This window comes from Bufo gargarizans, chromosome 9 (assembly GCF_014858855.1).
Source record: "Bufo gargarizans isolate SCDJY-AF-19 chromosome 9, ASM1485885v1, whole genome shotgun sequence".
NCBI lineage: Eukaryota > Metazoa > Chordata > Amphibia > Anura > Bufonidae > Bufo > Bufo gargarizans.
In genome coordinates, this window is record NC_058088.1 from 194,735,987 (window position 1) to 194,752,516 (window position 16,530).

Here is a 16,530-nt window from a genome sequence, read left to right on the forward strand (position 1 = left end):
ATAGAAACGAAGCTGCAGAACCTTCATTATCCAGTGACTAGTAACTCGGGTATGGCACTCGTACACTTTGCTAAATACCTTTTATTGTGTGGATGCACAGATTTTATGCTCTCGTCACCCTGGGGGCGCTTCCTCCTGTGCGCAGTAACGCACTCTGCTCACCTCAGCGCCATATCCTGGACCTGCAGTGAGGACGGTCTGCTCTACGGTTGTGTATCAGACTATGGCGCCCCCTTCTGGTCATCACCACAGAGACGACTTCACATGAGACTCTGCATCTTTCTAACCTATAGTTTGCCATCCTCGTAAACATCTCAAGTCGCCTCCTTGACATCTGAGGCTGAGCTCATCACTCTCATCGGATCCAGTGCAGGTTCACGTCCTACCTGAAGCCGTCACTTTCTAATAAGAATGTCCCAAGTGTCTTTCCACCTTAAACTTCGTAACTCTTGTGGTGTCAGGGCCGGCTCTCCGTAAGTGAGGGGGAAGAGTTTACTAAAGGTCAGCACGACGCTGGACATCCACACCAGCAGGACGGCAGAGAAGGTGTTCTGTAGAGTCTCAGACCTGGAACAGAGACGGGACAAGTGAGTGGAGACCCCAGGACCAGGCGTCCGGTCACCGTACAGAGCAGGGCACTCACCTGAGCAGATGCTGCTGGACATGTTCCAGTACCGGAGGCAGCAGCAAGATCTGGAGGGACAGGGCCGGGAGGTAGTGATACAGAAAGAGGGTCTTCTCCATCAGGAAGAAGGGCAGGTAATTCACGGCCCAGCCCCCGAGGCATAACGTCCCAGTGAGCTGTAAGGCCTGCCACGTGCCTGCAGACACAACATACAGACACATTATTCCCTATGGTCAGGATGCTGGAACTCAAGGGATTCCACAGACTATGGCTATAACCTTGGGGAAGGTCGTAGATTCTCCGGCGCTGCCGCAGCAGGTAGTACAGGAAGAGGACGGCGTACAATAAGGCACCAGCGTTGGCAGAGTACCAGATCACAGGGTTCCCCAGCAGCTGGATCTGAGCCTGAAAGCACAAGAGCCAAACATGGCCGCCATGTTACACCCATAGGAAGTGACCCCAAAAACCAAAGCTTTACTGTAATCGGTCTATGGGATCAAAAGCATTTATGACAGTGGCATGTAAGGGGTTAAATAGCCAAGAGGCCCCTGATCTATCAGCATTAGGTCATACATTTACTGTGCTGGTCCTTAAAGAGGACCCGTCGCCTCTCCTGGCATGCCTGGCTTTGTAGTTACATGCGTTCCTTTATTTATTATTCCTTCTAGAAGTTATGAATGAATTGCTAGCAGTCTGCAGTAAGGGTACAGAGGGGGGTAACCAGCTGGGGGGGTGTACCTGCACAGACTGACTATCCAATCAGTGCTGCTGGTGTCACTGTGCAGGTACAACACCCCCCCCCCCCCCCAACTGGTTACCACCCCCTGTGTACCCTTATGAATGAATTGCTAGCAGTCTGCAGTAAGGGTACAGAGGGGGGTAACCAGCACAGACTGACTCTATCCAATCAGTGCTGCTGGTGTCACTGTGCAGGTACAACACCCCCCCAACTGGTTACCACCCCCTGTGTACCCTTATGAATGAATTGCTAGCAGTCTGCAGTAAGGGTACAGAGGGGGGTAACCAGTTGGGGGGTGTACCTGCACAGACTGACTCTATCCAATCAGTGCTGCTGGTGTCACTGTGCAGGTACAACACCCCCCCCCACCCCCCAACTGGTTACCACCCCCTGTGTACCCTTATGAATGAATTGCTAGCAGTCTGCAGTAAGGGTACAGAGGGGGGTAACCAGTTGGGGGGTGTACCTGCACAGACTGACTATATCCAATCAGTGCTGTTGGTGTCACTGTGCAGGTTACTGGTAACACCCCTCTGTACCCTTACTGCAGACTGCTAGAAATTATTTATAACTTCTAGAAGGAATAATAAAGGAACGGCACAACATACAGACATAGATGCTCCAGAACGGTTATTACATGGGGAATACAGGTCAGCAGAGGGTTGGAGGTCCTCTTTAACAGGAGGCTTCCTGTAATGGGAATGTACGGTGTGGTGTCCAGGGATTAATCAGGGACACCTTCTGCTGCCGTCTCTATCTAGGACCCCTGTTCACTCCTGTTTTTCGCTGTCTCAGGTTACGCATGTTAGAGGATTTTCCAATATGTCACTTAAACAGAAGCGGTGAAGGAATGCCACCGTCCATGTAAGCCTCCGACTCCCATGCAGTGAACCTTCACGAGTCTCTTCTAATCCTCTGTCAGACCCCGACCGACCAGCTATTCATGACCTATCCCTGATGAAAATCCCCTTCAATCAGTCCTTCTGGGGATAAGGCAATGAGCGACTACTCACCGCAGTCCTAGGATGGAGCCAGTAAGCAATGCTGGTGTCCAGGGTCACCCAGTCCAGCGGGGACGAGCAGTACTTGTGTTCTGGGCTCTCGCTCCTCATAGTCAGCATCTTCCACTGTGGGGACAGGAAAGCAGAACATGACCCCATGGCTGGACTGTGCACCCTGAGCTCCTGCAGCAGCTACACCCACCATGACTACCTACCTGCAGCTCCCAGAATCGGGCTATGAAGCTGAGGTTCCTCCCGACGTCCATCTGTGCCGGGGTGTGCAGCTCCTCCTCTCTCTCCGCCTGCTCCTGACCTACAGGAGGTGGAGACATTCAGGACACGGCAGGGCCGGATCACCAGGTACCTACCCGCCCTCCTCTGCACACTTACTTTTGCCGTACCGATGCTCCTCCACGTTCCACACGAGGCTCGGATGAGAACCTTTCGCCACCTTGTCACCCACAACCTCCAGCTGCCGGAAGCCCCAGTCCGGTAATGTGGAGCCGCTGAGCTGCGGCAGAGAATGCAAACTTCGAAGCAGATTTTACTTACACTTATACATGACCCCATGGCTGGACTGTGCACCCTAAGCTCCTGCAGCAGCTACACCCACCAGCAGCTTCTTCCCTTGGAGCCGCTTTGCCCACGATTTCCAAAAATCTCCCAATATCAGAACATCACAGCAAATACCGCCACCTGACTGCCACATGTGAAACAGACCCAACTTACCCCCACCCTATTCAGTCCCCGTCCTCATCCAACACTCGCACAGGGGGCAATGGCTGACGTACCTTCAGTGCAGCCGATGTGTTCACATGGACCAGCTTCACCTCAGACACGATCGTCTTCCATGTGTCTCTATCAGACTCCCGATTGAGGATCTCCTGTGAGGAACAGGCAAAGTTACTGTGTCCTAAAAAGTCATCACTTTCAAGATCTCTGCTGTCAGTGAACTGGTCACAGCTGCATGGCTCGTTACAGTGTATCAGAACGAGTGCTGTGCTGCTGAATCCAAATCCAAATCCATACATTTTAACCATTGGCTGATATGGGACAGCAGCGTTCTCCCCTGTGCTTGGCTCAGAAGCTGACACTCACCACCTTCCATAGCGTCTGTGCTGGCATGGAGATGTTATAGTCAATGTAACAGGAGATTTCTTGGGCATAGGGCGAGAAAGGAGCAGCGACGTCATGGCTGGGGGTGGGGGGGAAAAGAAAAAGGGTCACTGAGGACGCAGCATGCGACCTGTGTACAGATATAACATAAGTGCGGACACATACGTGTTAAGGAAGCGTGCCGTCATTCCATGTACCAGCTGCACGGTGTCGCCGTGTCGCACAGGCCGCGGTGGCGAGCTGACCACCATGTCCTGCCTGGAGAAGGGACAATACAATAGTTTCCTCTTTCATGGCACCGTGACGTCACACACAGACCCCCCCAATGATTACCGCATCGGCTCCTTCACAATCCACCAGTTGTTGATGTCTTTGTAGGGATAGCAGGTGACCTGCTGCTGGTGCGAGCTCCCGCGTCCTCCCTCGTACCTGCCACAAGAGTAAAGACCTGAGGCTGGGCAGAAATCTAGCGGGCGGTGTGCCCCTTTATGTAGTATTTACACTGAAACCACAACGCCCCCACCACCTGGCACTTACATGATGGGGTAGGTGTTCTTGTGCGAGTGCAGCCAGCAGGGCACCGGTTTACCCAGCGTGTTCCTGAGCGTGATCTGCGAGCCGAATGCCACCTCCAGCGGCTGACCCTGGGTGATCCGAGACAAGCCGCCCTGACCAGCAAGAGGTTGTTAAATGTTAGTCGTACTAAATAAAAGGGATTCACATGTAAAAACTGCATCAAAAACCATAGCAAGAACTCGTGCACGCGGTTTAAACTGCAGTGTCTGAATACACTACAACCTCAGGACAGCGGTCTCTATTCACAGACAGCAAACAGAGGGAGGAACTCAAACCATTAAAGTATATTAAGGCTGCCGATGAATGGGAACATCCCTGTTTACAGTTTGAGGTCTGACAACCTGATCAAACTTCTCACAGCTGAGCGTTTGTTACAAGGTAATCCAGTCTGGATAATCGTAGACAAACCATGCTGATAGTTTGTTACAATGTATCAGTCAGAAGTCCTCAGAAGTCTGTCCAGATACAATTGGAACAAACCCTCAGCTAAAGGATGTGTTAGGTCAGGAAAGCTTTTAAATGTCTCGCTGCCCCCCGTGATGTCGTTGGGGTATTCCCTAGGAGATGAGGCCCCAATGCCCCCTGCAAGGTATTATCTAGGGGGAGTTACCTCCAGACTGGACTGGAACGCGCTGCTCATGATGTGGTCGTGAGGTCCGGAACGCGTCAGTATTGACAGGTGTACGTAGAACATCCCTAGGTACAGGAATAGGGGGAGCAGCAGGAGGGACAGGCCGCGAGCCCCCAAGTGATAAAGTACCAAAACCTGCACAGGGAAAGAACAAGCTGAGCGTCCGCCCACCCACAATGCACCAGGGGAGCGGACACATCATGTACGTACATTAGACAGTTTCCGGTCACCGAGCAGCTGCCAGCTGTGCACCCCGGCAAGTGCAAGGATCAGGAAGTACGAGAAGAGACCGATGTACTTAACTCTGGAGATAAGAGAGGAGAACGTCAGAGCGGAGAAGAACGATAGAGTATGTAAGATGGGGACGTACTGCTTACCCCACCGCACAGGAGCAGGACACACCGGTCAGGGTCAACCACAACCACCAGCGGGCAGAGAACGGACTGCGGAGGGAAGAGGCAGCATTAGGGGCTAGTACAGCCAGTGTAATGTAATCCCCATTACTACACCTCTGACACCTACAGAGCTGCACTCACTATTCTGCTGGTGCAGTCACTGTGTACATACATTACTTATCCTGTACTGATCCTGAGTTACATCCTGTATTATACTCCAGAGCTGCACTCACTATTCTGCTGGTGGAGTCACTGTGTACATACATTACTTATCCTGTACTGATCCTGAGTTACATCCTGTATTATACTCCAGAGCTGCACTCACTATTCTGATGGTGCAGTCACTGTATACATACATTACTTATCCTATACTGACCCTGAGTTACATAATGTATTATACTCCAGAGCTGCACTCACTATTCTGCCGGTGCAGTCACTGTGTACATACATTACTTATCCTGTACTGATCCTGAGTTACATCCTGTATTATACTCCAGAGCTGCACTCACTATTCTGATGGTGCAGTCACTGTATACATACATTACTTATCCTATACTGACCCTGAGTTACATCCTGTATTATACTCCAGAGCTGCACTCACTATTCTGATGGTGCAGTCACTGTGTACATACATTACTTATCCTGTACTGATCCTGCGTTACATCCTGTATTATACTCCAGAGCTGCACTCACTATTCTGCTGGTGCAGTCACTGTGTACATACATTACTTATCCTGTACTGATCCTGAGTTACATCCTGTATTATACTCCAGAGCTGCACTCACTATTCTGCTGGTGCAGTCACTGTGTACATACATTACTTATCCTGTACTGATCCTGAGTTACATCCTGTATTATACTCCAGAGCTGCACTCATTGTTCTACAGGTTGTTAAAGAAACACTACCACAAAAATGTTTATTCTCTGACCTGTTAGAAAGGTACATGATGTAAGCTGTTGAGAAGGTCATTTTTTTTTACCAGTGACTGTATTTGTGAGTTATAACCTCCATTCTGATCCTCAGCTGTGTCATGTGACCAACTCTCTGATCTCCACCTGACACAGGACAGGAAGTCAGTTACTTCTCTATTTGTTCCTATGAGACGGACATTGAAGCTCCCGTAGGAATACATAAAGAAACTGTCTTCCTGTCCACACATAAGATGCTGTATCAGCTGGAGATCAGTGTTGGTCACATGACACAGCTGAGGATCAAAAGGGAGGTTATAACTCACAAATACTGTCACCAGTAAGTAAAATTGCCTTCACTACTGTTTACATCATGTACCTTTCTAACAGGCCAAAGAATACATCTTTTGTGGGAGTGCTTCTTTAATGGAAACAAAGTTTGTGGCCTGACAACCCTATAACAGCTTAGCGGCTCTTCATCATGCAGAACAGTGAGTGCAGCTCTTGAGTATAATGCACAAAATGCAACAGAAAATGACTGTATGCAGCACATGATTACCATGTCACATCTGCTGGCGCCGATCACTTACCCCCTGTGATTTCCGCTTTGTCATGTACCTCACCTGGTTTGCTGATGGCTGTGAAACTTGAGGTAGGACAGGACGGCCAGAAGAATGAAAAATATGAGGATGGACTCCAGAAGAATCAGACGGGACTGAGTGACCAGAGCGTTTTCTAGAGGAGGGACAGGATAAGACGAGCGACGATGAACCAGCAACACATAAAACCCCGAAATTAGTACTTTACAAATAGTCAACCGATTAAAAAAAAAATCTGCTGAACTGTGCACACAGCTCCTGTGTGGGGCTCTGGGTCTCCATGGTAACAGACTACAATCAAAGCCCTGTGCAGTCTGACCCTGCGCTCACTCTTCTCCCGTATGCATGAGGAACACATGACCAGGGGCTGTCTGTCGGCATGCAGCCGCATGGCTCTACATGAGAGCTGTATACACAGAACGGTACAAGGCATCTGCACAGCTGCTTCAGTATTTATTTTACACACAATGGAGAGATACAGACCGGTTGCAGAAGTATTCATACCCGGCAATATCTGAGTGAACCCCCAATGGGAGGTCGAGAACAATAGGTGAGAAAGTAAAACTTACCAAAGAGCACGAGAAGGGCGGCGGACACTCCGGCCCGGGTGGAGTACCCCAGCTCAACCACGATCTGATAGGCAAGCGGGACGCAGAGTCCTCCGGACAGAGCGGGCAGCAGGCGCAGAGACCACACGGGGACGTTACCGCTGTATTCTTCAGGGGAGAGAAGTCACATCATGGACAGTCAGTACAATGATGAGCATTATAGTGGTGAACTGGCGGGGGACCCCCTTATTACCTTCATATGTCCTAACAGACAAACCTCCATAGTGAGTGACACCTACCTGCCCCAATCCTGTTCCACATGAAATTACCATCAAATCCCCCAAGGTATCCTGCAAGAAAGAAAAACCACTGCAGACTGGAAAGTGGAGATCCCAGACCATCGGAGTTCCGTATTACAGGGGGTCTCCGCCGTCTGATCTCCCTACTGACGAGACGTGGGATTACATGTCTCCTGCTGGATCACCGGGATTCTCAGATTATTGGAATTTTACTGAACATAAAAAGGATTGTTATACGAGGCCATCATTACAGAAGGAAGGAGCGTCCTGCCCGAAGAGCTTACAGTCTAGAGGTCTGAAAGGCGCGATCTGATTGGCCGCTGTGGGTCTTGCTACTCGAGGGATCTACTTACCTCCGAGAGCTAACAACATGTGTCCTAACGGAGGTCCGCTGTCATCCAAGAAGAAGATTCGCTTCATGTACAGCGAGATGAACTGACCGTAATAAACCTCATCAAACCTGCGGGGGAGAAACAGCGCAACGTTAAAGGGGCGCCCCACCCGACAAACCGGAAGCTTCGCCACAATCAGAAGTTCTGCCACTTACTAACTCACTACGCCATATTTTTGGGCGTAAAAAAGGTGCAAACCTCGAACTTGCAAATTTTTTAAAAACCCTTGCAACAAACTTTGTCTCAAGTGGAGTTTCTGCGTCGCCGCCTCCACTTTGTGAAAAAAGGGTAAGCGGAAAGGGCGGGGCCAGAGAGACCACCATATTTATCTTCAGTTGCGCCAATTTTCAGGATCAATGTACAGCAGCTCAGAGCAGAGAATCTGTACAGACCTAGTCATTCTCACAGCTGAGGGTTTGTTACAGTTGTATTCAGTGTGGAGTTTCGGTTTGGCTATAGTTGGAGGACCCCCGTAAGCTGCTCCATTACACTGATTCAATGTCATGTGTGATGCCGCCCCCCGCGCACTCTAAAGGGTAAAGTAAATACGTACACCACTGCTGGCGGATGGCAGAGATTCCACATCCGGCTGAGAAGCCCCATCAGAGTCAAAGCCACAACAATCAGGTTAATGTCCAAGGTGACGACAAACGGAGATTTCTTTGAATCAGTCATCGCAGAAAACCAACCGCAGCAGCAAAATACAACCTGGAAGACGAGGCTGGAGTCACATCCTACAGGAAGAGGAGCAAAGACACAAAACACATGAAACTGTGGGAAGAAATCCTAATGAGCAACCACCCCACACACAGTGACACTCCAGAGCTGCACTCACTATTCTGCTGGTGCAGTCACTGTGTACATACATTACTTATCCTGTACTGATCCTGAGTTACATCCTGTATTATACTCCAGAGCTGCACTCACTATTCTGCTGGTGCAGTCACTGTGCACATGCATTACTCATCCTGTACTGATCCTCAGTTACATCCTGTATTATACTCCAGAGCTGCACTCACTATTCTGCTGGTGCAGTCACTGTGTACATACATTACTTATCCTGTACTGATCCTGAGTTACATCCTGCATTATACTCCAGAGCTGCACTCACTATTCTGCTGGTGCAGTCACTATGTACAGACATTACTTATCCTGTACTGATCCTGAGTTACATCCTGTATTATACTCCAGAGCTGCACTCACTATTCTGCTGGTGCAGTCACTATGTATATACATTACTTATCCTGTACTGATCCTGAGTTTTACATCAAGACACGGAGGCTCATATTGCTATCTCCTTCTTTACTTTCCACCAATAGCAGCAAAGAAGAAATTTACATAATCATAACAATAAAGGACCCTCCCCTGACAGATCCTATAATAAGCAGTGTCCTCTTCCTCAACTCCCTCTTTCTTTGCTGCTCCACCAAAGATAAGTAACATCTATGCTTTGTCTGTTGCTGTGATTGAGGGGTTAATCTCTGGGCTTTCGTTTGCCCAGGACACCATGTTTGTGGCTTTTGTTGTTTGGGTTTTTTGTCTCCCCTGGCCCTTGTTGTTTGTCATTGGGGCCTGTGGATTATTTATGCTCCGCTGAACCCCCGTATTTTCCCTGCTTTGGGGGGTCTCCCCCCCCCCTTTTTCTTCCTCTCTTTTAGTTCGCCCTGCGTTCGTGCCGGTTTTTCTTCCGGTTGCGGGTGACGTCCGGCGACTCGCCCTTGTCACTGGCCTGCTTGCTGCGGCCTGGTCCTGCGTCCGGTGGTGCTCCCTCCCCCTCTTACCTCTCCCCCTGCGTTCCACGGTATCGCGTCGCTCCGGCGCTGGTCTCTGCTTGCTTCCCGCGGCCGCGAGATCTCGCGAGATCTCGGCGGCCATTTTGGGTTTCCTCCCGCGCATGCGCTCGCGGGATTTCGGATCGGCATCTACACCGGACGGCGGCGTTTCTCTCCCTGCGGCTTCTGGGGTGATTAACCCCTCTTTAGGTAGTTTTAGGTTCAGGGAAGCTCTCCTTTGCCCTTATTAGGCTCCCCCTAGGATCATAGTGTGCTTAGTGTGATCGGCATTTATATCAAAATATGTCTTCTGACCGATCCCCATCTGGGCCTACCCCACCCCCATCTGGGGACCCCGGTAGGGCTGATGTGAACTTACAGGCCATTGAATTGCAGCGCTCTGTGTCTAGCGCAATCATTGAGGCCATGGGATCCATGTCATCCATGATATCCCAAACAATATCTCAGGCCTTATCTGCCCATGCTCCTGGCCCCTCTAGTCTGACGCCTGTAACTCATCCGCAGCCTGCCGCTGGTGATACTCCTTCTGTACAGGAGAAACGGATCGGTGTGATCTCAGCCACCATTGATAGCGCGCATAGATCGCGCAAAAGAGCCTTGCCGCGCCAGGCAGAAAGGGTGCGTACATGGAAATGTGCTAGAGCACAAAACAGTGATATAGAATCAGAGTTGGATTCTGATGCGGAGGCTAACGCGGAGGTGAGCGGCCATTCTGAGGAGGAAATGGATTATGACATCCCTGGCACTGCTGACCCTGTGCCTTCCACCTCTGGGTCTGTGGGTCCTGCCACCACCGCCCCTAGTGCGGCACCTTCCCTGGTGGATCCCTCTGGCAACCCCTTATTTGACCCTGATGCCCTTCACCACCCTAGGTCATCAGAATGGCTGCCAACGGCTCACGTGAGCACCTATCTGGAGCACTGGGTGCGCCGTCCTCTCAGTAAAGAGGCGCGCAGTAAGCTTAGGTCTGAATGTCCCAGACCGTTAGTGCCAAGCAAGGTCTGTGAGACGCCTTCGGTGGATCCGAAGATGACCCAGTTCCTGGCCAAAACTGGCTGGAATCCCTGTAAGGGGTTAGATTCGGCACTGAGGAGTTGCCAGGACATGCTCCTAGACATCTTTGGTCCTCTGGCCAAAATTTTTGAGATGGCCGAATCGGCCAGAATTGACGGCTCTCCAATAGACCCGGAGGAGCTTTCTGGGTGGATACAGAGAGCCATCTGTATCGCGGGCAGCTCTAACTCATCCCTGGCCATTGAACGGCGTAAAGCCATACTTTTTAAGATTGACCCGAAACTGGCTAATCTGGCTCTTACCGAGGCAGGAAAGGACGCTAATGGTCTACTTTTTGGGGACTCCTTTATCAAGGACCTCGGTAGATATGTGGGGGCATTTACGGCGCTAGACAAGGCCCAATCCTCCATGCGTAGGGTGTTCCGGGGTCGGGTCTCCACCAGGGCCGGCAGTGGTAGGGGCCGTCTGTCCGGCCGTTCCGCATTTCAAGCCCGCAGTTCGGGCAGAGGCTCCTATTCACAATGACGACCCTTCCAGGAGCAGAGAAGCCCTCCTCCTCCGTTTTTCCCGGCCAGAGGCGGCCAATGGCGATCAAGGTCGTTTCGAGGAAACCAGAACCCTCGCAAATCCTTCGGTAAGTCCATCCCCAGTGGGGACTTCTTTGGATCCTTGTGTCGGGGGCAGACTCCGTCATTATTCCCATGTTTGGTCCACGGTTACGTCAGACCCATGGGTGCTGACTACGGTGAAGGGGTTTCACATAGAGCTCACGGAATCTCCAGGGCTCATCCTTCCTTCCCCGCCACTGGGTCTGGCCCAACCACACAGAGAACTCGTAGACATCGAGCTCCGGTCCCTTTTCCAAAAGAGGGCAATAGAGAGGGCTCCCCCTACCTCCGGGGGTGTCCTCAGCAGCATTTTTCTAGTCCAGAAAAAGGGCGGCCAGATGCGTCCAGTGATAAATCTCCGCGCCCTGAACTCTGTGGTGCGATATCGCCATTTCAAAATGGAGGGGATCCACCTCCTTCGGGACTTATTAGTTCCAGGGGACTGGATGGTAAAATTGGACCTCAAGGATGCATACCTGACGGTCCCGATTGCTGCGGCATCCAGAGATCTTTTGCGTTTCCGTTGGGGGGACGAAGTGTGGCGTTTCACGTGCCTCCCGTTCGGCCTGTCGTCAGCACCTTGGTGCTTTACCAAACTGTTACGTCCGGTCATGGCCTGGCTGCGGTGTCGGGGTGTGCGTCTAATCATCTATCTGGACGACATCCTCATTATGCATCGATGTCAGTCGACGCTGCTGCAACACCTTCAGTGGACCTCACAACTCTTGACGGACCTCGGTTTCCTGCTGAACCCCGAGAAGTCGGCCCTCACGCCATCTCGTCAGATGGAGTTCCTAGGCTTTACAGTGGACTCGGTTTCGGAGTCCCTCAGCCTCCCGATGGAGAAATTGCGGGCGATCCGCAAGGAGTTGAGACACGCTCTCGCGGCTACCTCCCTGTCGCTGCGCCATCTGGCCCGCATCATTGGTCTGTTGGCGTCTTCGATTCAAGTGGTTTTCCCGGCGCCTCTCTACTATCGGGCTCTACAACGTCTGAAGATCGCCCATCTTCGAGCCGGTGCCACCTTTGCGGATCTGGTGGTTATGGATCAGGAGGCTCGGGAGGAGCTCCGTTGGTGGATAGACAACTTGGAGGCGTGGAACGGCAGAGCGTTCTTCGGTTTCCAACCGGATTTCGTGGTGGAATCGGACGCGAGTCTCAAGGGCTGGGGTGCCCACTGCCAAGGCATTTCCACGGGTGGTCGATGGTCAGAGGAAGAGAGCCGTCTTCACATCAACGCGTTGGAACTTCTGGCGGGTTCGTTCGCAATCCGGAGTTTATCCAATGGCATGGCCCATGCGTGTATCCGTTTGCGCATGGACAATGTGTCGGCGGTCCGCTATGTCAATCACTTGGGCGGCACTCAGTCGGCTACTCTGGCTCGCCTCGCGAAGGAATTCTGGTCCTACTGTCTTTCCAGGGACCTCATGGTGCAGGCGGAATATCTCCCGGGTCTTCACAACTACCGAGCTGATTGGAACTCCCGGTACTTCACGGACGGCAGCGACTGGAGGCTCGCTCAGGAGACGTTCTGCTCGATTTCGGCCATCTGGGGCCCTTGCGCCATAGACCTCTTTGCGTCGCGGCTCAATACTCACCTTTCCAGGTTCTTCAGCTGGCGCCCGGATCCGGAAGCGGAGGCGGTGGATGCGTTTCTCCAGGACTGGACTTCGGCTCTACACTATGCGTTTCCGCCCTTTGCCATGATCCCGAGGATGCTGCTTCAGACTCGTCGTCAGATGGCGGAGTTGGTGGTGGTGGTCCCCTTCTGGGGGACTCAGGCCTGGTACCTGATCCTCCTGGAACTCCTGGTGGATGTACCTCTCCTCCTCCCGGATCGGACGGATCTCCTCCAGGGCCCTCTGGGTGTGCCCCACCCCCTACTGGTCGACGGCTCCCTTCAGCTTCTGGCGTGCCGGATCTCGGGACTCCCGGAAAGGTCGAGGGAGTTTCGGAGGCAACTAGACGCCTCCTGGATAACGCTTGGGCTCCCGGCACCCGAAAATCTTACCAGGCAGCTTGGAGATCTTGGGTTAGCTGGTGCGTGGAACGGAACCTTGATCCCGTTTCGGCGCCTGTGACCCATTTATTGCAGTTCCTTACGTCTCTCTTTGAGGCGGGAAAGGCGTATCGGACCATCAATTTGTTCCGGTCGGCGATTTCTTCAACCCACCGGGGTTTTGATGGTGTTCCGGTGGGTCAGCACCCTTTGGTGTCGCGCTTGCTGCGTGGGTCTCGCTTGGCTCGGCCTCCTCGGCCGCGCTTCACTACCACTTGGGACGTTTCTCTGGTCCTCTCTCGTTTCTGACGTCAGGGCTCTGGACCATGATGCTCGGTCCTTTTCTCCGGAGGGCGTCACCTTTAACATTACGCGGCGCACCAAGACCAATATTCGGTCTGTCTCTTTTCCCTGTTTCCCGTCTTCCCTGGCGCTGTGTCCTGTAGCCTGCTTGCGGGAATATGAGTTGCGCACTCGAGCTCACCGCTCTGTGGCCGTTCCACAGTTGTTCCTCTCTATTCGCCATCCTTTTGGCCCTGTGTCTAGCCCCACTTTGGCGCGCTGGATGAAGTGGGTCATGTCCCTTGCTGGGATTGATTCGACGGTCTTTACCGCTCATTCGGCCAGGGGCGCGGCTGCCACTGCCCTGGCGGTTTCGGGGGCTCGTTTGGAGGACATCTTGCGTCTGGCGGATTGGTCTAGGGCCTCCACATTTCGGGAATTTTATTTCCGACCGCCTCCTCATGTGTTCTCCTCCATTATTGGTCAGCTTTGAACTTGCAATATGAGCCTCCGTGTCTTGATGTAAAACTAAATGATTTTCCTATTTCATGACGTAAAGTCATAGTTTTATTAAAGACACGGAGGCGAGTATTGCCCGCCCTGGATATTTCTCCTGCCCGCCCTTTTTTGTGGGGTGTTATTGTTGGACTGTTTACATTGTCTTTAGTTAATATTTATATATTTAATGTATATCATGTTATTATTTATTGTCCTATGTTTTCACCGACCTGGCTGTGTGCTACTGTTTCCAGGGTCGTTTTTTCGTTCATTACCTGATCCGATTCTTACACTGGCTATATTGTTTGCTCTGTTTCAGGCTGAATTCTCCATGGTGTTTGGTCTGTTCCATGGTTCCAGGTTTCCTGAGGTGTTAGCCCGGTTGGCTTAATTCTGCTGTTCGTTGGTCCCGTTGGTTGCAGTTCTCGGGTCCAGTTCCGGTTCCAGTTCCAGTTACAGTTGGTGTCGCGGATGTAAAGAAAGAGGAAGTTGAGGAAGAGGACACTGCTTATTATAGGATCTGTCAGGGGAGGGTCCTTTATTGTTATGATTATGTAAATTTCTTCTTTGCTGCTATTGGTGGAAAGTAAAGAAGGAGATAGCAATACTCGCCTCCGTGTCTTTAATAAAACTATGACTTTACGTCATGAAATAGGAAAATCATTTAGTTACATCCTGTATTATACTCAAGAGCTGCACTCACTATTCTGCTAGTGCAGTCACTGTGTACATACATTACTTATCCTGTACTGATCCTGAGTTACATCCTGTATTATACTGCAGAGCTGCACTCACTATTCTGCTGGTGCAGTCACTGTGTACATACATTACTTATCCTGTGTTATACTCTAGAGCTGCACTCACTATTCTGCTGGTGCAGTCACTGTGTACATACATTACATTACATATCCTGTACTGATCCTCAGTTACATCCTGTATTATACTCCAGAGCTGCACTCACTATTCTGCTGGTGCAGTCACTGTGTACATACATTACATATCCTGTACTGATCCTGAGTTACATCCTGTATTATACTCCAGAGCTGCACTCACTATTCTGCTGGTGCAGCTGTAAAGGAAGGACCGGCACTCGCACTGGTTTCTTTATGCAGGATTTAATTTCAGTCACTTATTCATTCATAGTGACGCGGCGTTTCAGCACTAACATGTGCTTTCATCTGATGAAAGCACATGTTAGTGCTGAAACGCCGCGTCACTATGAATGAATAAGTGACTGAAATTAAATCCTGCATAAAGAAACCAGTGCGAGTGCCGGTCCTTCCTTTACAGCTGTAACATTGGGATGCCTGCCCGTTGACACGTGCACCGCCGAGCAACTTCACAGAGCAGTGCCGGCCATTTCACTTTACATATTCTGCTGGTGCAGTCACTGTGTACATACATTACTTATCCAGTACTGATCCTGAGCTACATCCTGTATTATACTCCAGAGCTGCACTCACTGTTCTGCTGGTGCAGTCACTGTGTACATACATTACACTACTGATCCTGAGTTACTTCCTGTATTATACTCCAGAGCTGCACTCACTATTCTGCTGGTGCAGTCACTGTGTACATACATTACACTACTGATCCTGAGTTACTTCCTGTATTATACTCCAGAGCTGCACTCACTATTCTGCTGGTGCAGTCACTGTGTACATACATTACACTACTGATCCTGAGTTACTTCCTGTATTATACTCCAGAGCTGCACTCACTATTCTGCTGGTGCAGTCACTGTGTACATACATTACTATACTCCAGAGCTGCACTCACTATTCTGCTCCATCCATTACTTACCCTGTACTGGCCACCTTCCAGGGAATTACGGCTGATCTCGGGGCTCCGCTATGACAGACGCTGTTGCTTTCTCGCGGTTCTGTAAATATCTAATATGTTGCATCACAATTCCTTATCATTTTCAAGATCTCTGCTTGCTGTCAGTGAATGCGAACACAAGACACTTTACCTAGAATGATACAATTGTAACAAACTTTCTGCTGAGAAAAGCATGAGGTCAGGCTCTGAATATAAACAAACATTTCTATTCACTAACTGCAAGTAGAGCTCTTGAAAACAGCGATGAAATTAAACACAAATCCCATTGTAAATTTAATCTCATGCGCTTTCTATTGCACAAAGACTATCGGCTCGCAGACGGACATACCGTTTATGACGAGTGTGGACAGTGACCACGCACAGAGCGGCGGAACAAGCGCCGTTACTCCCTCACATTCTGGGCGGTGTTCTGACAGCGATTCGTTACGTCTGATAGAAACGGGTATCGACTGATAGAGCCTGCGTACATCATACGTAGAGGGACGTACAGACGCATTACAGAGTGCATTCGTACACTCAGCCACAAGAGGGCGCACAGACAAACAGCGCTATAAGCATGAGAAGCAGCCATATTGAAAACTGGAGGGTTGTTGTTAATATTACTAATTTAATTATTATTATTATTATTATTTTCCGTTCACTGTCAGGAGTGGCCCCATCTGAA

General features: G+C 50.7%; 1 protein-coding gene across 2 annotated transcripts; it reads right to left on the reverse strand.

Annotated features, from left to right (window-relative positions):
• Window positions 1–63: 63 nt before the first annotated feature.
• LOC122919941 (protein O-mannosyl-transferase 1-like) lies at window positions 64–16,293 on the reverse strand. Of its 2 annotated transcripts, none has more exons than XM_044269187.1 (21): window positions 16,195–16,293; window positions 15,828–15,996; window positions 8,384–8,564; window positions 7,792–7,898; window positions 7,439–7,489; window positions 7,161–7,307; window positions 6,616–6,727; window positions 5,066–5,131; window positions 4,899–4,992; window positions 4,668–4,823; window positions 4,019–4,149; window positions 3,815–3,910; window positions 3,647–3,739; window positions 3,464–3,560; window positions 3,157–3,249; window positions 2,756–2,876; window positions 2,581–2,678; window positions 2,378–2,491; window positions 904–1,030; window positions 644–821; window positions 64–567 (listed from the first exon to the last, which is right to left on the reverse strand). In XM_044269187.1, the coding sequence occupies exons 3-21, from the start codon at window positions 8,503–8,505 to the stop codon at window positions 396–398; spliced, it is 2,175 nt and encodes a 724-aa protein (XP_044125122.1). In that variant the 5' UTR covers window positions 8,506–8,564; window positions 15,828–15,996; window positions 16,195–16,293; the 3' UTR covers window positions 64–395. The 2 variants fall into 2 exon arrangements, with proteins under 2 accessions (XP_044125122.1, XP_044125123.1); XM_044269188.1 differs by having other exon boundaries at window positions 432–567; window positions 644–810.
• Window positions 16,294–16,530: the final 237 nt, after the last annotated feature.

What these genes read in the sequence shown, in the direction of transcription:
- LOC122919941 (XM_044269187.1), bottom strand. Translation starts at nt 8,505, where the DNA reads ATGACTGATTCAAAGAAATCTCCGTTTGTCGTCACCTTGGACATTAAC. An exon ending in CATGTTGTTAGCTCTCGGAG is followed by an intron (nt 7,490 to 7,791) that starts GTAAGTAGATCC and finishes TCTTTCTTGCAG; the next exon opens with GATACCTTGGGGGATTTGAT. An exon ending in TCCTGCTCCTGTGCGGTGGG is followed by an intron (nt 4,993 to 5,065) that starts GTAAGCAGTACG and finishes TCTTATCTCCAG; the next exon opens with AGTTAAGTACATCGGTCTCT.